Genomic DNA, 25,716 nt, shown 5'->3' on the forward strand with positions numbered 1-25,716 from the left:
ATATTTGGAAGCCACCGATTTTCTTTAATGCTAAATGCTTTTCTATTGCATATATTTATTTGACAAGTATAAGTATAAATATTTATATGAAATAAAACATGATCAAAAGATAGAATATGATATAAAAGAGTCACTGAAATTATACAAATATGAAGCTCAATTTCAACTATACATAAAGTTAATTCCAATATTTGGTCCCTCTTAATTTCAAAATTATAAATAACATGCATGGTCCAATTAACACACACAACCATTGAAAATTATAAGTTAACTTAATTTTAAAATATCCAATAAGGTATTTGCAATCACTTATGTCTATTTAAATTTATTTTATTATACTATATGAAAAGCATTTTTTAATATTTTTTTTAAAAATAATTAATTTCTTATATGGCATACACGTAGACTTCTACATGGATGCCAGATCAATAAGTTAACATTCGTTAACTTTTCCCACATATATATTTTATTTCCTTTTTTTTTCTCATTTTATTTGACAAGTTGTTACATACCTAGTCAACTATAAGCAGGAAAAAAAAAATATAAAGAAGTCAAACTGTAAATCCTCAAACTGCCATTTCTCAGTCATTCCTCGAATTAATAGTATGGTTTGAGAATTAAATTGATAGAATTTAGATTAAATTTGTTGCATTATTTAGAATTAGAGCTTATTTGATAGAATGTATAAGTGTTAAGGACTAAATATATTATTATACCAAGTAAAAAAAAACCCACCCCACCATTTCCATTTAACATTCTAACTAGTGAGAGGGCAAATGACCAAAACAAAAATGAGTGATAAAATTGAAAATTTTTATAATTTAATAATCAAAATAAAAATATAGTAATAATTGGGTGACTGATTATATAATTATCATTCCTATACATAAAATCTATTTATAAAGTAGTCTTCCCCTTAAAGTAGACAAAGCAAAGTGATTACTTTAATTTTGTCTTAGAAAAGTGACAGCCCTAACATTGGAAGCTTTGGAGTCACTCTTGCGTATACCTTACTTGCTAGAATTTATAGTAATATTCCTTATTTTTTTAATAAAATATGTTGGAGGACTAATTCATAAATAAAAATATGTTTATGGAATATGATAATTTTATAATGAGATTTGGAGCTTCAAGGGGATACTTTGATGTTCCATAGAAGATTAATGTTGATGTTTTTGCTTTCTTGCAAGCAATTGGTACATAATTTGTGTATTTGGTGGTTATGTTTTCGAATCAAACTCTTTAAATATATCATATGTTGAAAAAATTAACTATGAGATTAAAATTAAGACTAAAGCCGCTAAATTTTTCTAAAGAAAATCAATTAAGTTCTTAGGGCACGTTTGGTTCGCTGTATTGGATTAGAGGTGTATTGGATTAGAGGTGTAATGGATTAGAGGTGTATTGGAATAGAGGTGTAATAGCAAATCAACTGTTTGGTTGAATGTAATGGAATAGAGACGTAATAATAATCTTGTGTTTGGTTGAATGGAATAGAGGTGTAATAGCATAATGGAAAAAACTAAAATGACTAGAATACCCTTAGCATAAATTTGTTTTGGTAAATGATTATTGTTATTGTTATTTAAATTTTAATAAGATTATTAATATCAATAATAAATAATTTAATCATATTTAAACATAATTATTATTAAATATATTATAATTAAAATATATAATTTAATAAAATTCTTAATAATCAATATTCTTATATGAATTTACTAAAATCATAATATATAATACTTTAAAATATAATTTAAAATAATTATTATTAAATATAATTTAACAAAAATATATAATTTAATAAAATTCTTAGTATTAAATATTCTTATGATTGTATCAACATAATGAATTAGGGTTTTTCTTCATATTCCCAATTATGTATTCCATTTCCGACCGTAAAGCACCTTTCAACTCATCTCATCAGTGATTTTCTGTCCATTGACAAATTAGGATTCTATTGTTCGTGCATCAACAATTTCGAATTCTAAAATTTAGAACGTAAATTTTATTTTCTCAATTTCATTTTTGTTTCTAGATTTGACTTGAAGCAATTTTGGTCTTCAATGTTGTTTTCTTCGTTCATTTGAACTTCTTTTTTGTTATATTTTCTGTAGAAAGATGGATTTTTTTATGATTAAACTTTTAGACATGTTTATTTTCAATTTTTTCCACGAGCATTTAGATAAGAAAAATATTAAAACTATTCAAAAGTTACTTGTTTGCTTCAAAACGAATTATATAAGGACTAAATTGCTCATTTTTATATTAGAGGACCCAATTTGCTCTTGAATTTCTAATAGTTTAACCAACAAAAGTCTTACATGACCTAACAAAAAACCTCTCCAACTAAATTGCACGCATAACTTGTTTAGCAAGGTTCATTATATTGTGATACAAGAAAACTGATCTGAGGCAGTACATGAACTGTCCTCTTTCTCCTCCAGCGTTTGGCACAACTCATCTGCTTCTTCCCTGCATTAGTAAACTGATCACTTAATTTGCTTATATAAAATTCAACATGCAAATACTATACACATTCTCTTAGACATGCTAAAGAGTAAAGACTTCAAAACATGGGGCATATACCATATACACACTTCTAGACATGTTCATTAGTGGTTTAACACTACTTTCTTTGTTTTTGAACTTTTTGCAGTTCTTTATGGGACACATACTTTCTTTGTCAATGAGAAAGTTATTTAGAACGAACAGAATCGCGATCACAATAAACAAATTTAGATATAATTTTTAAGAATAAAGAACTGGAATCAGAAAACCGTTGAGACAGAGGACAAGGGGTTTGAATGCAAAGGGGTTTTGCCAATCACCACCAAGCCCTCAATGGCTTAGTACCTCAATGTGCTGAACGCTCGATGTTTCTGCAATGCTGGCCAACTGCATGGTGCTTGATTGCAAAATACGGTAGATGTCGGGCACCTACATAAATATACGACATTTAGTAAAAATATCAGTGTTTACCGAACAAAAGAAGAAAGGGCCCTTAAATATAAATGAGTTGCTTATACTTTTTGTTTGCCATCTCTTGACTTTCTCTGTATTAATGAAGGGCTTTTCCCATCTGAAAACATAACATCTCCGAGGTCCTCCAAATACCCTCTAAGCTCGGATGTAGGAATTGTAGAGGAAGAGTTTTGCCTGACACATATTAAATCTTGACCACCGATAGCCATGCCGACTATTATGTGTGTTCCATATGTCTGTATGAACCTACCAAAACACAAATTATTAGATATATACTGCATATTATACTACAACTATTGACAACAACCATAGCAGTAGCAATTTTATAACTTTACGATGGACTAGAGTAACTTATCCTTGTCTCAAAATTTTCCAATTAGGCAATAGAAGCACAATTATGTAACAGTTTATATGCCGAAAGTTCAATCTAATGATCAATAAACAGAATCCTACTTCTTTGAGAAAAAATGTTTAGAAATTAGCTAAAATTGCATAAGAAAGTTGAAAACACATATTGCAGCTCCTTCATCATCCCACATATAATTAGTTACACTATATTTTTACAGCATATGGCCACATGATCGACCCAACCAGTTGAGAACCACTTTAATTCAGCATAATAATAATATATTTTTCTTTTAACATAGGCAAGCGTTTATAAAGTAGGGTCACCAGTACTATTTCTTCATTCATTCAAAAAGCATCCGCATAATCCATATGATTCTTAATGCCAAAAATGTGCAAACAATATGTGGAAAAGTTACCTAGACAAGGCTGCTGGATCCCAATGAGGTGGAACAGACTTCTTAACTCTGTCGTTTAGAACAAGTGGAAATGCTGTAAGGTGTAAATAGTACAACGAAATAAAGTAACCATCGAAAGCGAGAGTTTTGGTGTCTGTAGCATCATGAAGCCAATTTCCACTCAAATCGAAGATACTGTTAAGATACCCTGAATGAACTTTTCCTTGTATAGAAGACTTCTGATTAAGTAACTCAGACATCTGTAAAAGAAATAAGATTTTGGAACAAATGTAAGGTACAACATCATTAAAACACCAAATTGAACAAACTGCATAATTCTATATACTTTTCTAGCCTTTTCTTTTTTCGGATTTCTTCATCGTTAAGGTTACAGAAGTTTTCAGCATGATAGACAGTAGCTATCTGATTAATATCAGCCATTATTAACAATTAGTTAACCTCAAGCTAGTTGTTATTTTTATTTGAGAATTCATGAACAAACATTCATGCTTGCAGGAAGGAAGGATAGGCGAAAATTTTACAGGCCAGTGGAGACCAAACATTCATGAACAAGCAAGATGCAAAATCAACTGCCTGGGAGTTCAACATCGTGGTTCATAATATCTTGTTACTTGTAAATAACTTTTGTGGATCATTTCCATCATTGATTACATTAGACATTGTAATATAGAGAGATAGCCAATTCAGAGAAAAATTGATGCTAATATGATATGTGGATGGTTAAATACTTGGAAGCATTGAACTATCTAAGTTAGCATTGCACTTAAGGTGATTACAAGATGGTCAAAGTTTTGGAAGATTTGCCTCACATGTGAGATTACTACACACAATCACAAACACATTTTGCTCAGATCCTACTTAATATACAGCAATTGTCTAAATTACTGCCATTTCCATAGGCTAGTGAGTGTAAACCACAGCAACCAAAATTTACATTTCACATTATGCTTCACCATCCAAGAATCGTCAATGGGTACCAAAAGGTGAAATAGGGAGAACACTCTATGCAAAGCATTAATGCAGTCAAGTTGAGCTTTCATGAAATAAAATAATATCAGTTTCTAGGTCGGGCTAACCATAAGGAGCTAAGTGCCCGGAGCCGAGAAGTGTAATCACTAAAAACTAGAAGGGCTCGGGCTGCTTGGCGTGTGGTCAAAATTCAATTTTTTTCAGAGAACAGAATGAAATGTAAAATGTTAGCAAATAAAAAACCTTTCTTGTATAAGGATGTCAGGCAATGGAGAAGCACCGACACAGATCTTCCCCTCTCGTACTGGTGTCAACGGAATACGAACTGTCAAGACACCGTTGTCCGAAAATGGACACGGATGACTGGCGATCGGCGAGCGGATGAAGAAGAAGAAGCAGTCTGCTGATGAGTGATGATGAAGAAGCAGTTGTGGTGGCCGAAAGGAAGGAAAAAGTTATGGAATCAGAAGAAATCAGAAGAAGCAGTTAGAAGGGTAAAACAGGGTAGAAAAAATCGGGAGAACTTAATACGCAGCAAAACTGAGCTTTCCTTCCGGAATAGAAATCGGTGGATTTTGAGGATTAGATCTGTAATGTATTAGACCCGTAATAGTAATACACTGAACCAAACAAAGGATTAAAGGGGGATTAAGTGGGGCCCACCGATTAGGGGTGTAATGACTATACCAATACACCCAACCAAACATTGTGTTATACTTTTTTTGGCTCGCTTTGAACATCAAAATATATTTTATTTTATATTGAGTGTATTAAAATTAATATATCAAGTAATTAATTTTAAATTTTAAATAAATATAAAAAATAATATGTCCTACTTTAAATACTTTTTTCATTTTATAAAGTTATTTTTCATTTAAACCCTTTTAAGTTTTTTAGTTTTTTTATTTTGTAAAATCTTTTTTTATTGAATGTAATAAAAATTTTATATAACAATTAATTTACTGTTTAAATTAAATATAAAAAATTAATATGTGCTTACATTATAATTGTTATTAAAATATATAAATAATTTATCAATATGTTTTTTATCAATTTCTTTAATTGTCATTTTCTTTGTATCTTCTGTATTCGTTTTGTGCAATACAAAAATACATTACAAATTAATAACGTGTTCAGACTCATTTTTTTTTATGTAATATTGGTCAAATATCACTTTTGGTCCCTCTACTTGACACATGTTCAGTCTTTTTTGCATTTTACAGAAAATTGGACAAATATTGCTTTTAGTCCCTCTACTAGGCCTAAAATTACTTGAATTTCTACAATAATTTGGTATTGTTTTTTAATAATGCTTAGTCCAAATAGTTAATATTGATGATTACTGTAGAAACCTTTTTGAAATAAATTTACAAAATATTATAAACAAAATTGAAATTTGAAGAAATCATGAGTGGTAACTATTTCTTAATTAGCAAAAGTAAAATAGTTTGTTATAATATTAAAAAATGATTGATATGAAAGAGAAGATAGTTGGCATCTTTTCTATTCCATTTTACCATAACTTTCAATTAACCAAAGATGAATTGCAATGCCTTCAACCATCTACACCATTCTTTTCTTTCTACCCATCTCTTTTTCACTCTTTCCTTTCTTCTTTCATTTCTTCATCCTCTGCCTTTCTTTCATTCCTATCATCTCCTTCATCTTTTTCATTTCTCACAACCACACTAATTAATCGATATGAAGAACGAGAATGAGAGTGCAAGTCACGACAAGTCGGTGCAACAGATTCAGCATCCTTTTCATCGGCAACATCCCTTGGTGTTAGTGGCAGAGCAAAGCAATGAAGGTCTCAAAGCCCACAGCGATGGATGTGGGGAACTGCTTTCAGCTCCATACTTCACTTGTATTCATTGCAATTATCACCTTCACAAGCAATGTGCAGAGGCACCCCTTTACCTTCATAATCACCCTCTCCATTCCAAGCACTCAGGCGCAGGTCTTTTTCTTCGACGAGGGCCATATCCTAGGGATCTCAAGGTATATGGTTGTGCATTATGCAAGGAAAAATGTAACATGTTTTTTTATCTATGTCGGGAGTGTTATTTTTCCATTGACATCAAATGTGCTCAATTATCTTCTTCATTTAAGTTTAGCCAACTGTCCAAACATGACATCCACCAACATCCATTGACCTTCATAGAAAGTCCCATGGCCATAGATGTATTCAAAAGATTCAGTTGCTCCTGGTGTCATGAACCATTGACAGATGCTACATATTTTTGTTCTAATTGTCCATCATTCATCATTCACAAGAAATGCCTTGATGAGTTACCCACTGAAATCAATCACCCTTCCCACCACATACACCCTCTTTTCCTTTATTATAGTTATCGCAACCATTTTTGCAACCTATGCCAAAAGGAACATTCTAGAGCTTTTTATGGCTGTTCTCTTTGCCATTTTAACATCAATCTTGAATATGCTTTGCTGAGGTCCATTGTTGAAGACAAAAGCCGTCATCAGCACCCACTCACCTTATTTTGGAGACAAGACTCATTCATTTGTGATGCATGTGGCACTGAAGGAAATTACATTTCTTACATATGTTCTACATGTTGCACCATAGTCCATAAGAAATGCATTTCACTCCCACGCATTATCAAATTTTCTCGACATGATCACTGCATTTTTCACAAACATTTTCTTCAAACACGAGAGCTTACAAGGAAAGATTGCAAGATTTGTTTCAATGAAGTAAAACTAGATCGTGGGAGTTACTCTTGTAGGAGGCCAGGTTGCAATTACATTGTCCATGTGAATTGTGTCTTAGAGGATGCAAGGTTGTACAAGGTAATTGAGGATGAAAAGCAATGTGAGGAGCTTGAAGAAAAATCTATGCAGTCTTCCATCATTCGTATTATTGAGGTGAATGAAGCTGGGGAAGCTACAAAGATTGAGCATTTTAGTCATCAACATTGCTTGGTGTTAGCAGACAAGTTGGAGGAGGAAATTGATAGAAAATGTGATCGGTGCATGCTACCTATCTCAAATATTTTCTATTATTGTTCAGAATGCCCTTTTTTTCTTCATAAAACCTGTGCTGAATTGCCAATAATCAAGCAACATTGGTTTCATCAAAGCAATGCCTACCTCAATTCCGACAGCTTCAAGAAATGTTACTTTTGCAGTCAATATTCTAGTGGTTTCTTCTATAGAATTAGAGGATATATGGACATGTGCACAAGGTGTGCTGAAGTTGCTGATATCATTGAATGTGAAGGACACCAACACTTTCTCTTTTTTGATTTCAAATGCAAGGAGAAATGTAATGGTTGTGGCGAAAGGTGTCTGTACGGTGCATTCAGATGTGGAAAGTGCAGATTTGCTTTGGATTTTGGATGCTTAACATTACCACATTCAGCTCTTCACAAAATTGATGAACACAAGCTAAAGCTTACTTATCATGATGATAAGGAGCAAAGTTATTGTGATATTTGTGAGCAATATAGAGATCCAAGCCTTTGGTATTATTCTTGTTCAATTTGTGATACTTCTACTCATCCCAAATGTGTTCTTGGAAATTTTCCATTTCTCAAAGATGGGGTCACAGCTTCTTCTTATTATCACAATCATCATCACAATCTTAAATTTTTTAGGAAGGTCGAGGGCTTCCCTGAATGCTCTTGTTGTGGAAAGTTTTGCCAAGAAGAAATTTTCAAATGTAAAGAGTCTACATGCGACTATATTGTCCATTGCAAATGTCTGCATTTCTACCATTAAAGCTTTATGGTAAGTACTTTAGATGATTAAAGAGCTATTGTTTTCTTTTAAATCATCAATGCAATTAATTGTTTTTATTTCATGATTTTATTTTCATTATTAACATTAGTTTTAATTGTCTTCATGGCTACAGATGTGTTTTGCTCAAATGGAAAGCACTAGAGGTTTTATCCGATCCAAAGAGTTCGCAAAGGATTTGACATTTCATTCCTACTTCTTCGATGAAGGATGTTCAAGTTCTAAGTGTGTTTTGATTTAAGTGTTGTTTTGTTTAAAATTTGTTTGAGTTTATATGATTTGAACTCACTATTACTTTGTGATTCATCTATGATATATTTGAGTTTGTAAAATTTGATTTCAGTATTATGTTGTGATTTATTGGATTTGAATTATGAAAATTAATAATTATTTGAATTATTTCTGCAATGTTAATTAGTTATTTAAACTATTGTTTTACCCCATATATAATGAAACTTTGGAAGCCACCAATTTCGCTTCATGCTACATGCTTTTCTGCTGCACTTGTTTATTTGACAAATATAATTATATGAAGTTTTGAATACAATAATATAAAAAGAAGTTACGGAAATTAATTATGTAAATATGAAGCTGAATTGAGTTCAATCTCAACTATAAATAAAGTTAATTCTTACTTCAATTAGACATCTTAATTTCAAAATTATAAATAAAATGCATGGTACAATTCACATTCAGAACCATTTGAAAATTATAGAGTTAATTCCAATATCCGGTAACTTCACCATAGTCAGGTTGAAAATTTTAAATAAACAACTAAAATAACTTTTTTATAAAGGTCATGAGCTTGATGGCAGCATAGGAATTGAGGATACAGTACCACTTATTAAGTAAATAAAAGTTCAAAGGAACTAAACAAAGATTTATTCATTGAATAACAAGAGTGTTTCCTTAAACTTGTCTCACTCAACACCATCACCTAAACGAAAATAAGCACCCAAAAAACTTTTATGTTATACAATAAATATAACGTATCACATTAAAATATTTTGGACAGATTGACAAACTTGAGGGGCATCTTAGCAATTATTTGTAGGAACAACATTGTAGTTCAATGCTGCTACTGTTGTTGCGGATAATCATTGGGGTCTCTAAAGCACATTGGCCATCAGCATGCCTCAAAAGTCAGTCCTATGTATTAACAGCACAACGTCTGATGTAGAGGATCCACTCACCAAAATGGTTTTCAATTTTAAGATTCATTCATAGGCTACTTACTAATGTCCTTGAAAAAGCATGGATAATCAAAGTTCAGGCCGAAGCACCACCCACATCCGTGATGAGCGGAGGGACAAAATTGTAACCTTCAAGAGTCTGCTCAAAGATGTGACCCACTTTTACCAACTTTTCCTGCAGCAACAAGGTCATGGGATAAAGTGACGCCTCTGATTATCAGCAGATTTCGACTATTCCAGTTTTCGAATGCTAGTATAGAAAGCAGTAATAATAATGATGATGATGATGATGATGATGATGATGATGATGATGATGACGACGACGATGATAGAAGTTGACTCTTAACTGTCAAACAAAAATACGTTAAGTTGCATTGCATGCTTGCTTGTGTATATTTTGGTGTTTCCTCTAACACATGCTACAAGCTCTTTTCCTAAAATAAATATTCTCACTGAAATTGCAACAATTCTAGCTACCCAAAATTGATTAGCTCACACCAAGTGATCCATGTCTCCAAATTATAGATTACGCTCGAAGAAGCCATTTCATAAGCATTTGTGCTTGGCAAACTTCGCCGGCAATTTGCACCACTAAATAGTTCAGGGGAAATTTGCAAAATGAAGAATAACAAGTTAATTAAAAAATGAGCAGCATACCTCATCAAATGCCGCACCAATGATTTGAAGGCCAACAGGAAGGCCAACAGCTCCCCCTTCAACAAATCCGCATGGCAAAACCAATGCAGGTAAGCCCGCCAAGTTAACATTCACCTGTATATGGATATGGAATCTCAAAATGGGACAAGGGCAAATATATTATTTAAACTATTCTACCACCTTTGAAGCAGTTAAATGGAATTACTTGCAATAAAGAAGAAAAAAAATGACACAACAAATAAGTGCGGCCAGAACAATGCAGGGAAAGCCACAACCTTAACTATATATATTCTTAACCAGCCAAACATTCATGATACTAGTTCAAAGCTGTGAAGCAATGACTTATATAAGATAATTGCAGCACCTAAATGTTCTTACCGTCATAATATCTCCGGCATACATTGCCAATGGGTCATTCTTCTTCTCACCTGCAAACATCATAATCAACTTTGTAATTCAATGTTTACCATTAATGACCATCCATACATGAGTCATAACACCCCTCGCACTATCATGCAAAGAAGGAACAGAAAATAGATTAGACAAACAAGTAAAATAAGAAAAACAGCAATTCAACTAGCATACCAATCTTATATGCAGCGGACGGAGCTGCAGGTGAAATCAGGATGTCATTTTCATCCAATGCTGCCTTGAAGCTTTTCCGAATTATGGTCCTTACCTAAAACACTTATATAATCATGAATGTTTTTCTTTAATAGCAATGCTCCTAAAAGAATCACGTGTTTCAGCATATGACAAGTAAAATGGTAAAATTAATATTGGGAATTATCCATATTTATGGAAAATCAAAGATATGGGTATCAAATAATGGAAAGTCAAAGATATGGGTATCAAATATTGGAAAGTCAAAGATATGGGTATCAAATATTGGAAAGTCAAAGATATGGGTATCGAGATATTGGCATAATAAAATCTGAGATATTTGCAATAAATGGTCCCTAAATTGTAAAGTGACTTTGCAAGTTGATCCCTGAACCTCAACTATAAATAGGCATAACCATCTCTCATTCTGTATCTCAAACTTGCCATTCTCTACTTAAGGCATTGTTTTCTCTCTCTCTCTTTGTAAATTCTCACTTGTATTTTGGAGTGAAATATATTTGGTAGTGCCCGAAGACGTAGGCAAAATTTGCTGAACCTCGTTAAATTCTTGTGTTCTTTATTGTATTATTCTGCATGAATTGTGTGTGTGATTGTAGTGATTTATTGTGCTATTAAATTACGATTGAGAGATATTCTGGCTAGGAAAGACCTGGTACTTAAGCGATCCTTGTGATCCACCTCTCTTTCCTGGGAATTGAACTTAGTGTGATTTTTTAGTACAATAATTTTACTCTTTTACACGCTTCCGCACAACAATTGGTATCAAAGCTAGATTCGTACTTGGGGAATACGATCGTTCACGGCACTGTTCACGTACTGTAGTTGGGATTGAGGAGAAAAAAATGGAAAAGTCATCGTCAAAGACTACTGTAACCAATGCGAAATTTGAAGTAGAGAAATTTGATGGTACCAATAATTTTGGTATGTGGCAATGTGAGATCCTAGATGTCTTATGTCAGCAAGAGCTGGATATAGCCCTTGAAGAAAAACCTGACAAGATGGATGACAAGGAGTGGGCCAAGATCAATAGACAGGCATGTGGAACAATTCGCCTATGTTTGGCCAAAGAGCAGAAGTACTCTGTCATGAGGGAGACATCAGCGAAGAAGTTGTGGGATACACTGGAAGAAAAGTTTCTAACAAAAAGTCTTGAAAATAGGCTTTATATGAAAAAAAAACTTTATCGATTCACGTATGCACCCGGTATGTCGATGAATGACTATGTGAACTCATTCAATAAAATTTTAGCAGACTTGCTAAATTTGGATGAGAAATTTGAAGATGAAGACAAGGCATTACTGTTGTTGAATTCTCTTCCTGATGAATATGATCATCTTACCACCACATTGCTTCATGGGAAGGATACAATCACATTTGATGCAGTCTGTAGTGCGTTGTATAGATCTGAGACTCGAAAGAAAGATAAAAAAGATCACAGAGATACAACTACAGAAGTCTTAACAGTAAGAAGTCGTTCGCGCAGCAACAAATCTGGTAGAAGGAGTAAGTCCAAAGGGAGACCTGGCAAAGATGAATGTGTTTTTTGTCGTGAGAAAGGGCATTGGAAAAAGAATTGTCCTAAGTTACAAAAGGGTAAAGCTATTTCTGATGCATGTGTAGCGGAGCATGATGAGGAGTCAGACTTTAGCTTGGTTGGCATGGCAATGGCATGTCAAACGGATGAGTGGATTTTGGATTCAGGATGTACTTACCATATGTGTCCTAATAAGGACTGGTTTTCTAGTCTTAAAGAGCTAGAAGGTGGAATTGTTCTTATGGGAAATGATAGTGCTTGTAAGACAATGGGAGTGGGTACAGTCCAATTGAAGAATCACGACGGCTCAATCCAAGTCTTGACAGATGTTCGCTACGTACCTAGCCTGAAGAAAAATCTCATCTCATTAGGTGCCCTAGAATCTAAAGGGCTCACAATCACTTTGAGAGATGGATTACTAAAAGTAGTAGCTGGGCAACTGACGGTGATGAAAGGCACAAGAAGAAATAACTTGTATTTTTTAAATGGAAGTACAGTTATTGGATCAACATCAACAGTTTCTACAAAAGATGTAGATTCAGAGGCTACCAGATTATGGCATATGCGATTGGGACATGCTGGTGAAAAAGCTTTGCAGACATTGGTGAAGCAAGGCTTAATGAAAGATGCAAATTCTTGCAAAATGAAATTCTGTGAACATTGTGTTCTAGGCAAGCAGAAGAGGGTAAAATTTGGTCCAGTAATTCACAATACGAAAGAAATTCTGGACTACGTTCACAGTGATGTGTGGGGACCTACCAAAGTAGCTTCTTTGGGAGGTATGCACTATTTTGTTACTTTTGTTGATGATTATTCAAGAAAAGTATGGGTGTATCTAATGAAAAGAAAAAGTGAAGTTTTGGATGCATTTCTGAAATGGAAGAAGATGGTGGAGACTCAGACTGGTCGAAAGGTCAAACGACTTCGATCAGATAATGGTACTGAGTACAAAAACGATCCATTTCTACAAGAATGCCAAGATGAGGGCATTGTGCGACACTTCACTGTTCGGGATACACCACAGCAAAATGGGGTGGCAGAACGAATGAATCGAACTATACTAGAGAAAGTTCGATGTATGTTGTCCAATGCTGGATTGGGCAAAGAATTTTGGGCTGAGGCAGTTACATATGCGTGCCATCTAATTAACCGTTTGCCATCAGCTGCAATAAATGGAAAAACTCCTATGAAGATGTGGACCGGTAAATCTGCTACTGATTATGATTCTTTGCATGTATTTGGTTCCACTGCATATTATCATGTAAAAGAATCTAAGTTAGACCCAAGAGCAAAGAAAGCATTATTCTTGGGTATAACTGATGGAGTAAAAGGATATCGTCTCTGGTGTCCTGATACAAGGAAGATTGTTTTCAGTAGAGATGTGACTTTTGATGAATCAACCATGTTGAAGTACAAGGATTTACAAAAGGATGACAAAACCAGTAGTACTTTGCAGCAGGTGGAGCTTGAAAAGGTTAACGATGATCCAGCTAATATTGAAGGGACAAATGATGAAGAGGTTCCTACCCAAGAATCTCTACAGCAACAAGATTCAATTGCATATAGAAGGCCAAGAAGAGAGATTCGTAAGCCTGCTCGCTTTGATGATATAGTGGCCTATGCACTTCCAATTATAGATGATGATGTTCCTTCTACTTACACAGAAGTAATAAGTAACCCTGATGGTGTAAAGTGGAAGCAAGCAATGAATGAAGAAATGCAGTCTCTTCATAAAAATAAGACCTGGGAGTTGGTGACACTACCCAAGGGAAAGAAGGCAATTGGATGCAAATGGGTATATGCAAAGAAGGAAGGATTTCCTGATAAAAATGAAATTCGATACAAGGCTAGATTAGTAGCAAAGGGTTACGCTCAGAAAGAAGGAATAGACTACAATGAAGTGTTTTCTCCAGTTGTGAAGCATTCGTCTATTCGGATTTTGCTAGCCTTGGTTGCGCAATATGATCTTGAACTAGTTCAGCTTGATGTGAAGACCGCGTTTTTACACGGTGATTTGGAAGAGGAAATCTATATGACTCAGCCAGATGGATTCAAGGTTGCTGGAAAAGAAAATTGGGTTTGCAAACTGACAAAGTCGCTTTATGGATTGAAGCAATCTCCGAGGCAGTGGTACAAGCGATTTGATCAGTTCATGAAAGGGCAAAGGTACACAAGAAGTAAATTTGATCATTGCGTGTATTTTCAGAAGCTACAAGAAGGAACTTTCATATACTTGCTCTTTTTATGTTGATGATATGCTAATAGCATCTAAGAGCAAAGTTGAGATTGAAAGATTGAAGACTCAACTCAATCTCGAGTTTGAGATGAAAGATCTAGGAGAAGCTAAAAAGATTCTCGGCATGGAAATATGGAGAGATAGAGCTCATGATAGAGTTAGCTTGTCTCAGAAGCAGTATTTGAAAAAGGTACTACAGCAGTTTGGCATGAACGAGCAGACAAAACCTGTAAGTACCCCGTTGGCTTCTCATTTCAAGCTTTCTGCACAACTATCTCCTTCGACGAATACGGAACGAGAATACATGTTGCAAATTCCGTATTCTAATGCAGTAGGTAGCTTGATGTATACAATGGTGTGTACAAGACCCGACATTTCACAGGCAGTTAATATAGTGAGCAGGTATATGCATAATCCTGGAAAAGGACATTGGCAAGCTGTGAAATGGATTCTACGGTATATTCATAAGACCATGGATATTGGATTACTGTTCAAGCAGGATACTACACTTGGTAAAGGTGTTGTTGGGTACGTTGATTCTGATTATGCCGGTGATTTGGACAAACGAAGATCAACCACTGGTTATGTGTTTACTCTTGCTGGAGGACCAATAAGTTGGAAGTCTACACTGCAGTCTACAGTTGCGTTGTCAACCACAGAAGCTGAATACATGGTTGTAACAGAGGCTGTAAAGGAAGCTATTTGGTTACAAGGTATGGTTAAAACCTTGGGATTGGTCCAGGAGAATATTAATGTGTATTGTGATAGTCAAAGTGCTATTCATTTAGCAAAGAATCAAGTCTATCATGCACGTACAAAGCATATCGATGTACGTTTCCACTTTGTGCGGGAAATTATTGATGAGGGGAAAATTCACCTTCAGAAGATTAAGACTGCAGATAATCCCGCAGATATGATGACCAAGGTGGTAACAACAATCAAGTTCGAACATTGTTTGAACTTGATCAATATTCTGCATGTTTAACAGTTGAAGAAGGCACTATCAAGTGTTGTTGACAAAGGCACAGAGAATTGTGTGAAGATAAGATTACTCGAATCAAATCTTCAAGGTGGAGATTATTGGGAATTATCCATATTTATGGAAAATCAAATATATGGGTATCAAATAATGGAAAGTCAAAGATATGGGTATCAAATATTGGAAAGTCAAAGATATGGGTATCGAGATATTGGCATAATAAAATCTGAGATATTTGCAATAAATGGTCCCTAAATTGTAAAGTGACTTTGCAAGTTGATCCCTGAACCTCAACTATAAATAGGCATAACCATCTCTCATTCTGTATCTCAAACTTACCATTCTCTACTTAAGGCATTGTTTTCTCTCTCTCTCTTTGTAAATTCTCACTTGTATTTTGGAGTGAAATATATTTGGTAGTGCCCGAGGACGTAGGCAAAATTTGCTGAACCTCGTTAAATTCTTGTGTTCTTTATTGTATTATTTTGCATGAATTGTGTGTGTGATTGTAGTGATTTATTGTGCTATTAAATTACGATTGAGGGATATTCTGGCTAGGAAAGACCTGGTACTTAAGCGATCCTTGTGATCCACCTCTCTTTCCTGGGAATTGAACTTAGTGTGATTTTTTAGTACAATAATTTTACTCTTTTACACGCTTCCGCACAACAATTAACATACACATTCAAAATTATATATAAGGTTAATTACATATTTGGTACCCTTACTACAATCAAATGTTAAATTGGGCACCTTAACTTCAAAATATCCAACAATGGACTCAAATTTTGAGTCTGTTTACCAGATTGGACATACAACTAACTATATTAGCTGAAAAATGTGTAACATATGTCATCACATGGCTCTGATATTAAGGACACATCACATTTTCCAGAACTCAGTTAGTAGAATGTATAATCTGGTAATGAGAAACAAAGTTTGAGTAACATATTGCACATTTTAGACTTAAGGTACCAAATAGAACATTTGACCATAGTTGGGTACCAGATATGTGATTAACCCTTATAAATAAATTGCGTGACCCAAAAAATCACTTACACAGGAATACCAATGGAAAACCAAGAGATTGTTAGAGACTATAAATTAACTTTGTGATCTAAAATATTAATACTTTAATTGCTGAAAGCAAATAATTACTTGAATAAAAAATTTAATTTAAACATCAAAAAGTTGTTTTGTGCATCTATAACAGCTATTAAGAATTTCAGCAGCTGGACATTTTGACTTTAAGGTGACACATTAGATTTTATGAGAAGGCAACTACAGGTATATTGCTAGCCAATTATGCATCTTCAGATTAGGACCCTGTAAAGGATTCTTTTGGTTAAGTGAGGAAACGTTACAAATCAGTAAAATGGAGTGTCGTAAAGAGACGGAAGAGAAGAAGAACGGAGTAGACTCTAAAAAACAAATACAGTGGTGATGGAAGCAACAGGGGCTGAGAAAAGTGAGAGTTACGGTGGTTGTAAAAAATAATAGCGAGTTGCAAGGAGAGTTTTAGAGTGCTTCAGTTTGCCAAAAGATCAAAAGTCCCCTAAATTAAACTTCGGATTTTCTATTTATAGTTCCAAAGTAGTTACCCCAAATAACGGTTATGAAACAAGTGAAATATTTTATTGAACATGGGAGAGATGTGAGTTAATTCACAAGAACGTGTAATGAATTATTGGGTACTGAGAGTGAATGACATCACGTTCATGTTGCTTGTAGTGAGCAATGCGAGAGAAGTTATGAAAATAGTGGATTTAATGGTAGTTTAGTGGAAGTTACACTTACGTAACTCATTTTACCAAGGAGAGAGCCACTTGCAAACTTAAGTGCAAATGCACACTTTAATCAACGAGGAGAGGGAGAGAAAAAAAAAAAAACTTGCAGTCCAAAGAAAGGTTAAGAAGTAGAATTCTTAACAATATATGTATCTAAAGCGTCCAAGCCATGCTCTCCAAGACATCCTTGCAGTGAAGCAAACCTAAGAATTCTGCCAACCTTCTTAAGCTTAGCTCCACAGTCTTCTCAACAAGGAGTGGTCCGAAAGGAACAATATTTCCTGACACTACTATTGACAGAAGCGTTAACAACCAAGGACGAGTATCTACAGACCCATAAGATAATCAAAGTAAAGATGTATTTACTGTAATAGGAATGACACCTGTTGAGCACGCTTGTAATATGCATCATAATATCCAGCTGAAAGCGCATATGTTCCCATTAATATTCTCATTTTGACCTGCAAAATTGAAATGCATTCATGTCAAAATTCCAGATTGCTATAACTAATATAACACTAAATTTCTCAACAGTGAACTCATAGACAGACCTCTGATCCAAATCCTTTAGCCCTCGATTCTTCATAAAGGCCATTTAGCTCATCAGAAGAAGCTTGATTCCCATATCTGGATTTGTTGAAAATCACAGAAAACCATGGAATAGTAATTAGTTCCAAACTAGCATTTATCCATCTGCATAATGCATGCTTGAAAATGGAAAAAAAAAAACATTCGATAGCATGTCACCTGACACCATCATATCTTGATAAGTTTGAAGATGATTCTGATGATGCAAGAATATAGTAAGCTGGTAAACCAAGAGAGAAGGATGGCAATGAAACCTGCAATAGTTTCAAAAGAATAATGACTATGTAAAACCAATATGTGTTGGATTCCACACACACACACAAAAGAAAAAAAAAAGAAGCCCGTGGCACTTTTAAATTACACCTCTTTCAAAACACATCCTAATTGCTCCAGATGAGCTGCAGCACCCTCTATTGCTGATTTAACTCCAGAATCAACACCAGCATCAACAGTTTCACGGATAAGACCGACCCTTAACCCCTCTAATGGTCTGGATTTCAAAGAACTTGCATAAGTGAATTGAGAAGTGAAGTCAGGCACCTCCTAAAAAGCAATATTCTTACACAATTAGACCATATATTAAAGCAAAAAAGCTAAAAATAAATAATGCTAAAATGTCTTCAACTCAAAGTAGACGGAAAGAGCCAAAGTAGCAGTCGCAGTAATCAAAGTCTAAGATTCTATTGCATGGTACAATCATTGATGCGACTAAAAGCCAAAGAGAAGAGAACATACAGGAACTGACTGCAGAATAGGTTAGAAAAGTAAGCAAGAAGGTAATGAGAAAAATGGAGCCCTTAAATCAGGGTAGCAAAAAGGAAAACAGGAAAGTCACACAAATAAAGGAACCTTCTCATTCAAAAATGATCACACCAATGATGAATCATATCATAAGAAATTTCACTTCAGTAAGGTGATTAAAAGGCACAACTGCTTAAGCTATAGGTGGTAGTACTCAATATAGACTCATTTTCTAAGCAGCTCGACAAATAAAGAACATATGCATGAGGCATGACAATTTATTCTTGGATATGTATATCACTGTCACAATCTTCCAAACAAAGGTATATGGTTAATAAGATATTCTTTGTATTATCAGCACCTAAACAAAGAAACTGCGAGTTTTAATTGAAAGAGCACTTAACTCGTTTACTGCTAGTAGCATCAAGTGAATCATGACCAGAAATTGCATGAAGAAGAATCCCGGTGTCAGCAACGGAGGAACCAAAACATCCAATAACATCAAGGGATGACGCATATGCCATAAGTCCAAATCTCGAAACGCGTCCATAAGTTGGCTTCAAACCAACTACACCGCAAAATGATGCTGGTTGCCTCACACTTCCACCAGTGTCACTCCCAAGTGACACAACACATTGCCTGGCTGATACAGATGCAGCAGAGCCACCCGAAGATCCCCCTGGCACCCGAGAAAGGTCCCATGGGTTCGCTGTCACCTATTCAAACTAATAAATGCATTACTAACAATCAACTGAAGCAAAAGCAGTTATCAAACAGAATTAAGGCTCTAATTAGCATTGTTGTTGGCACAGCTTTTGACCTCAAAAGCTATTTTTCATAGCAAAAGCAAGTACATATCTTGGCTTCTGTTGTTAACATCATGATTTAACAAACCTAACTCAAAAACTTGGAAAAATGATGTTTTTAGCTTTTGGAAGTTGAGTTCTGGATAAAATAACTTTATTATCCTCTTATCTCTAAAATTTTATTATTTTAAATGTATATCTTCCTTGCATTTCAATTTCAGCAACATCAAATGCTTCTAGATTTTCAAAACCATATTTTTTTTCACCACAATTTTTTGGATTCAAGCTATTTTCTAAACTAGGCTTTCTCTACACAAACACTAGACTAGCCCTAAATAATCTGAGTGGGAATTTAACCAAACCTTAAAAGCAGAAGCTTCAGTAGTACTCCCCATACCAAACTCATCCAAGTTGGTCTTTCCAACAACAATGGCGCCCAAGTCCTTCAACCTCTTCACGGCAGTGGCATCGAACGGAGGACGGTAGCCTTCCAGAATGTAAGAGCCACCAGTGGAAGGCATATCAGCCGTACAAATGTTGTCTTTGATAGCGACGAGGACGCCAGCAAGGGGACCCACTTCTTCATTCCTTTTTATCTTGTCGTCAATATCCTGCGCTTGTTTCAGGACCTTGTCAGGGTCGGAGACGTGAAGGAAACAGTTGATATGGGGCTCCGTTTGTTTGAGACGGTCCAGGTAGGAATGAGTCAGTTCCACAGCACTGAGGTGACGGTTGAGAAGCGAGTCACGAATGGAGAGGATTTGTGATTGGTCTGCTGCGAAGCAGGTCTTGGTGACGGGCTGTGCGGAAGAAAGGATGTGAAAGGAGCGGGATTTGGTGCGGCCCCGGAGTGGGAAACGAGAAAGATAACGCGGGGGTTGAATTGTTGATAGCATTTTTTCAAAACAAGGAAACGAAAGGACCCAAGATGTATTTTTTATTTTTATTGTGATGACCCCACGTCACACAACAAAATAGCTGACCACATCGGTAAAAAGAAGACCGTTTTGGAAAAATGGAGAAAATTTTCCCTTAAGCATTTTATCAAACGGATTCTATGCGCAATCAACCTATATATCAGTACGACGGATTGAAAAGAGTAAATAGAAACAAAACTTATTAGTGAAAACAAAGCAGTTCTCCGAGTGACGAGAGGATAGAGGAATAGGGGCAAATAACAACAACGGCATAATTATGTGTAAATTTTTGTTTTAATCACCTAATTAAAAAAGTTACAATTTGATCATTAAATTATTTAAAATTTTTTATTTAAATCATTAGGATGCTGCTATATGGCTTTCTCCATCCGCATAACTTAAACCAATCGAAAACTCTCTTTTATAGTTTAGTTTCTTTTTCTTGAAATTAGATTTTACGAATCTGCAAACCAAAATTTACATAATTTTTTCTCTAATTTTCGACACTGAGCATCAGATTGACTTGAATCTAAGATATGTTCTACTCATTTATGGATATTGATCTACCATATCGATCGTTGAATTATCGCTTAGAGCTTGCTGGTGGAACTAATTTTTAGAAAAAAAAAATTAACAATCTAATGACTTAAATAAAAAACTTTTAAATAATTTTGTGACTTAAATGAGAACTTTCGAATAATTCAATAATCAAATTGTAACTTTTTTAATTAAATGACCAAAATAAAAACTTACATATAGTTTAGTAACTAATGGTGTAATTTACCTTACATTTTTTAAGGGAGAGATCCACGTACACCCGTATACAATTAATATTTTAATGATATGGGATCTATTCTCCTAATTGGATGAGAAATTACCAAACGTCCAACATTCCCTCATGCTTGACGCCAATGAATTTGAAGACTATGCCTTCGCCATATAAAATATGAATTAGTAAGTAATAATAGCATGGCACTTTGAATTTGATATGAATCTTTTATTCTTTTTATTCCAAAATATTAGACTATATATAGAAAAAGTAGTGTGAGAGTAAGGACATTTCTAATTTTATCTTAATTGTCGTGGGCCCATCTCAATGTCACTGTTTTTTTGTTTTCAAACTAGATGTTTATTAACAATATTTATAACAATATTTATGTTATAAAATAAAAGAGCACGAAAAAGCTACTTTTTTTTCTTTTTTTCAAAAAAAAACTCTGGGATTGATGAATCTAAGACGAAATAAATATATAAAGCAACAAAGCCATCATAGTAATTTTGAACTTTTCTGAAAAATAGAGAAGAGTGATAATTGGATTATTTAGTGATCTAAGTCTAATAGATAATCTCTATATTTTCTCTTTTTCTTTTTTTGATGAAAGAAAAAAGAAAATTTCATTGTTAAGTCATACCTGATGCACAAAAAAGTGTATGTACAATTGTTCAATTCTATCCTCTCTTTTTTTTCTTATTATTGTTTAGTTATTATTTTCACATCATTATGTGAGTTAGAAGAATATTTTATTATGTTATATCATCAAGGTAATGATTCATCAATTTACTAGTTCTTTTTATAAGGCACAAATACGAGAATTTATTATGGAAGCGGAATAACTACTGAAACTTCGTAAAAGCCTCACAATAGTTTATGTACAAAGAACGAGCAATCACCTATGGGTTGTATCCAAAGACATGGAAAGAGATATTTTTACGTCAGTAATAGAAGCCCAAGCTCATAGAATTATGGATCTTGTAGTGGTTAAATAAGTTAAATAACAAATAGCAATAGCAAGAATTTAACACCAATTCACAATTTAGTTAAAATTGATTTGATCCCTCTTTTTCCTTTGCTTTTTAACTTAAGTCTAAGGGGTTAATATTTTGTTAATCTATTAAATAGAAAAATAAGTAATTCAAAATCATCTGGTTAGGATCAGTCTAAACCAATCTATTATGTATATAATTCAATATGTCAACTATTAAACAACTTATTAGAAATGCAAGACAACCAACTAGAAATGTCACGCAATCCCCTACTCTTCGGGATGTCCTTAGCACCAAGGAACATGTACTAGGGTGTATGTGTGACTTGTTTAGATCATGGGTTGAGAAAAAAAATAACTTCTTCAATATCAATGATTCATACTAGTGAACAGAATGGAGTTTGTCTCTTCACTATCCAAAAAAGATAAATCTATCATATCATTTTATTGTGTATGAAATTTATGGTTTTCATTGGTGCAAATCCTATCTTGAAATGAGAAAAAATTACCCATTAGTAGCAAGTGCTTATCCATGAAGCGGGGAAAATCTTATTTAAAAAGAAAAAAAAAATTATGCTTTTACTCTTGCAAAGAATGGAGTAACAAGGTCAACTGCCCAATTAATCCTTATCATTGCATACTGTTACTATATAAGATAAATCTCGTTGTAAAAGATCTATTACTTGAAAATTTATTTGTAGAGTTGAAGAATGTGAACAGCACAAGTTATCAATAAAATGAAGGAATGAGTGTCATATTTCATTCATATAGATTATGCATGTTAAATTTGACATAAATTTAAAATTTCTAACTTTTTTTTATATAAAAAACTTTCAACTGTTCAATAAATATTAATAATACAGTATCTTAGATCGATATGTTAGTGATATCAGATTAGTTCAAAATTTTACATGCATTATAAGTACAATTATATTCGTTGTAAATTCAATAGTTGAATTGTTAAAATATAAATCACAACAAAATATACAGAAGGGCGTAAAACTACTTTTATATAAAAAATATAAGACAATAAAAATTTTTCACCATGAAAGTGGATATCTCCTCTTTTTTTATATTAAAAATATAAAGTAACTAATTTTTTTTAATACAAATTCTACAGCTAACATAACTTCTACCTAACTCTTAAATTACAGGTTAATCGCACTTCAAACTCCAATTCATATCTTTTTGCATTAGTAATAATATTGATGCCAATAGAACTAGGACTCGATTATGCAACCAACTTTTGGTACTTATAATCTTTAACACAATTTAGTACCTAAAATACACTTACTTCCCAATTTGATGACTAAAATATACCTCCGTTATATATTTTAGTTTATTTTTAATAGTAATAATAAAAGTGGCGGCTCCACATGGGTTTTTTTTTAAGTAAGTATTTTGTTTTAGAAAATGTATACAAACATTAGAAACTACATAAAAATTCAGAACAACATATTATAATCTAGAAAAACAAATACTATATAAAAATTACAAAAAAATATGATAAATAAAAAGAAGTGAATTGAAATTAAAAATATTATTATAGAAAAATGTAAAAGAACTTGTAAAATATAAAAAAATGTAAAAAAATATTTAATATTTTTTAAAAAATATAATAATTTGTAAAAAGTTATTTAAAAATTTTCAATTTTATTTAAAATATAAAAAAGAAATTATAAAAAATATAAACTCTTAATATTTATATATATGAAAAAATTAAACATATAAAATATTCAAAAAAATAATCTAAAATCTAAATTTTTTTCTTCCTCTATTGATTCTAAATGTTTTCTTTAAAGCTGAGATTGTTTTAATAATCAGTAAATATTTTATATTTTTATAAAAAAATGCTACATAATATATATATTTCCTTTCATAAAGGTTGTTAACTATAAAGGCTTTCACTTGCTTATCAATTAGTTTAATGTGTAAGGCATTTTCAAATGATTAATAATATATTTTTCTTAATTAATTGTGTAATTATCTGCCTTTTTATTTGATTAGTGGTTCTAATTACTCTAATATCATATGCAAATTTATCTAATTGCTCTATCATTCCGTATTTGTTAAATTATTCCCTCTTTAACATTTAACATATAATATTTATTATCATTTGTTGGTCTTTAACCGAGTTTTTAATCATTTGAATTTGAATCAAAATAATGAAAATATTGTTCTTTGATTTACTATTTAAAGTATGGGTAATTCGAATTCCACCTATAGATGAAATTATGAAGTATGCAACATGATAGTAATTGGGGTGTTTCAATTACACTCAATTCAATAGGAAATCATTTTTTTTAGAATAGCAAAGGTCCATTCAACTACATCTCAAAGACTTGAATGTCCCAAATTAAAAATTTCAAGAGCCGTTTTTGGTACTTGTGTCTAACTTCATTTTTTCAAATAATATCCTATCCCACAACATGGTGCAAAAGAATTTGTATTAGCAAAACTAGCATCTATCACATAATATTTTTGGTTCACAACGCTAATAATCTGTAACTTAATTATAAAATTTTATATAAACATAATTTAGAGAAAAATACTAGACTATAATCTTTTTTTTATAATACGTAAATACAATAAAAAATAAAATAAAGTTTATAATATATATAACCTTTATAAAATAGGTTTTATAAATTATCCGATAACTTCCATAACACTTCTTATAAATAATTACAATTTTTTTGTATAACTCCTTAAAGTTATTTTTTATAAATAGGTAAAAAGTTATAATATTTTTTTAATAAATAAATAAAATATATGGTACAAACACGTATATAAGTTATGTCCGTACTTTTTTTGTCAGAACTTTTTATAAATAAGTCCATTATAACACGTAAAAGAAAATATAATATATATATTGACCATAACTTTAGAATTTTTTTAAGATTTAAATAATATAAATTTTTGTTATAAATTTATAAAATACACATAAGTTATTTTTATAATATATTTTTAAAGATTTATAATATAATTAAAAAAAATTTATAACGACCCGAAAGTCAGGGGTGTTAGGGAACGTACTTTCGGAACTCCATTTTCATAAATCGGGTGTATAAATTTTTTTTATTAAATAATCATAGAGTTGTCCTAGGGAATTGAATGATAGATAGTTAAATAATTTTAATTATTAGTGTTTAAATTAAGTACAAGGACTAAAATAAGTATGTGGTAAAAGTAGTAGTTAATATCAAATTAAATTGTGAAAGTAGTGTAAGGGGCTTATTAAACAAATATGCCATTAGTGTTATAAGTAATGAAATATGATATTTATAAATATGTTAGTTAATTAATGAAATAATAAAATGAAAAGGGAAATGTAATAATAATGTAAATATAAAATGACGAAATAAAAATAAAAGAAACAAAAGGAAAGTGGGAAATAGAAAGAAAAAGCTATTC

The 25,716-nt window shown here is 32.8% G+C and overlaps 3 protein-coding genes across 6 annotated transcripts; 1 reads left to right on the forward strand and 2 right to left on the reverse strand.

Moving 5' to 3' along the window:
* Positions 1-2,999: 2,999 nt before the first annotated feature.
* Positions 3,000-5,071, reverse strand: LOC121203274 (MACPF domain-containing protein CAD1). Its single transcript, XM_041096065.1, has 3 exons — positions 4,962-5,071; positions 3,750-3,988; positions 3,000-3,231 (listed from the first exon to the last, which is right to left on the reverse strand). Exons 2-3 carry the CDS (start codon positions 3,986-3,988, stop codon positions 3,024-3,026), a joined length of 447 nt encoding a protein of 148 aa, XP_040951999.1. The 5' UTR covers positions 4,962-5,071; the 3' UTR covers positions 3,000-3,023.
* A 1,819-nt stretch (positions 5,072-6,890) lies between these two features.
* Positions 6,891-8,888, forward strand: LOC107902140 (uncharacterized). Its single transcript, XM_041095619.1, has 2 exons — positions 6,891-8,471; positions 8,596-8,888. Exon 1 carries the CDS (start codon positions 6,891-6,893, stop codon positions 8,460-8,462), a length of 1,572 nt encoding a protein of 523 aa, XP_040951553.1. The 3' UTR covers positions 8,463-8,471; positions 8,596-8,888.
* Positions 8,889-9,350: 462 nt separating this feature from the next.
* On the reverse strand, positions 9,351-20,778 carry LOC107903351 (glutamyl-tRNA(Gln) amidotransferase subunit A, chloroplastic/mitochondrial). Of its 4 annotated transcripts, XM_041096066.1 has the most exons (11): positions 19,988-20,763; positions 19,224-19,535; positions 18,442-18,621; positions 18,238-18,332; positions 18,042-18,117; positions 17,874-17,951; positions 10,916-11,009; positions 10,709-10,758; positions 10,331-10,444; positions 9,717-9,848; positions 9,351-9,629 (listed from the first exon to the last, which is right to left on the reverse strand). In XM_041096066.1, the coding sequence occupies exons 1-10, from the start codon at positions 20,519-20,521 to the stop codon at positions 9,750-9,752; spliced, it is 1,632 nt and encodes a 543-aa protein (XP_040952000.1). In that variant the 5' UTR covers positions 20,522-20,763; the 3' UTR covers positions 9,351-9,629; positions 9,717-9,749. The 4 variants fall into 4 exon arrangements, 3 of the variants coding, with proteins under 3 accessions (XP_040952000.1, XP_016684855.1, XP_040952001.1); XM_016829366.2 differs by having other exon boundaries at positions 9,351-9,848; positions 19,988-20,778; XR_005915074.1 differs by lacking the exons at positions 9,351-9,629; positions 9,717-9,848 and having other exon boundaries at positions 10,330-10,444; positions 10,916-11,017; positions 17,857-17,951.
* Positions 20,779-25,716: the final 4,938 nt, after the last annotated feature.

Source organism: Gossypium hirsutum, chromosome D06, assembly GCF_007990345.1.
Source record: "Gossypium hirsutum isolate 1008001.06 chromosome D06, Gossypium_hirsutum_v2.1, whole genome shotgun sequence".
Lineage (NCBI taxonomy): Eukaryota > Viridiplantae > Streptophyta > Magnoliopsida > Malvales > Malvaceae > Gossypium > Gossypium hirsutum.

What these genes read in the sequence shown, in the direction of transcription:
- LOC107903351 (XM_016829366.2), bottom strand. Translation starts at nt 20,521, where the DNA reads ATGCTATCAACAATTCAACCCCCGCGTTATCTTTCTCGTTTCCCACTC. An exon ending in CTAAAGGATTTGGATCAGAG is followed by an intron (nt 17,952 to 18,041) that starts GTCTGTCTATGA and finishes TCAATTTTGCAG; the next exon opens with GTCAAAATGAGAATATTAAT. An exon ending in TTGGTGCGGCATTTGATGAG is followed by an intron (nt 9,849 to 10,330) that starts GTATGCTGCTCA and finishes TTGTTGCTGCAG; the next exon opens with GAAAAGTTGGTAAAAGTGGG.
- LOC107902140 (XM_041095619.1), top strand. Translation starts at nt 6,891, where the DNA reads ATGGCCATAGATGTATTCAAAAGATTCAGTTGCTCCTGGTGTCATGAA.
- LOC121203274 (XM_041096065.1), bottom strand. Translation starts at nt 3,988, where the DNA reads ATGTCTGAGTTACTTAATCAGAAGTCTTCTATACAAGGAAAAGTTCAT. An exon ending in GATCCAGCAGCCTTGTCTAG is followed by an intron (nt 3,232 to 3,749) that starts GTAACTTTTCCA and finishes GTGTTTTGGTAG; the next exon opens with GTTCATACAGACATATGGAA.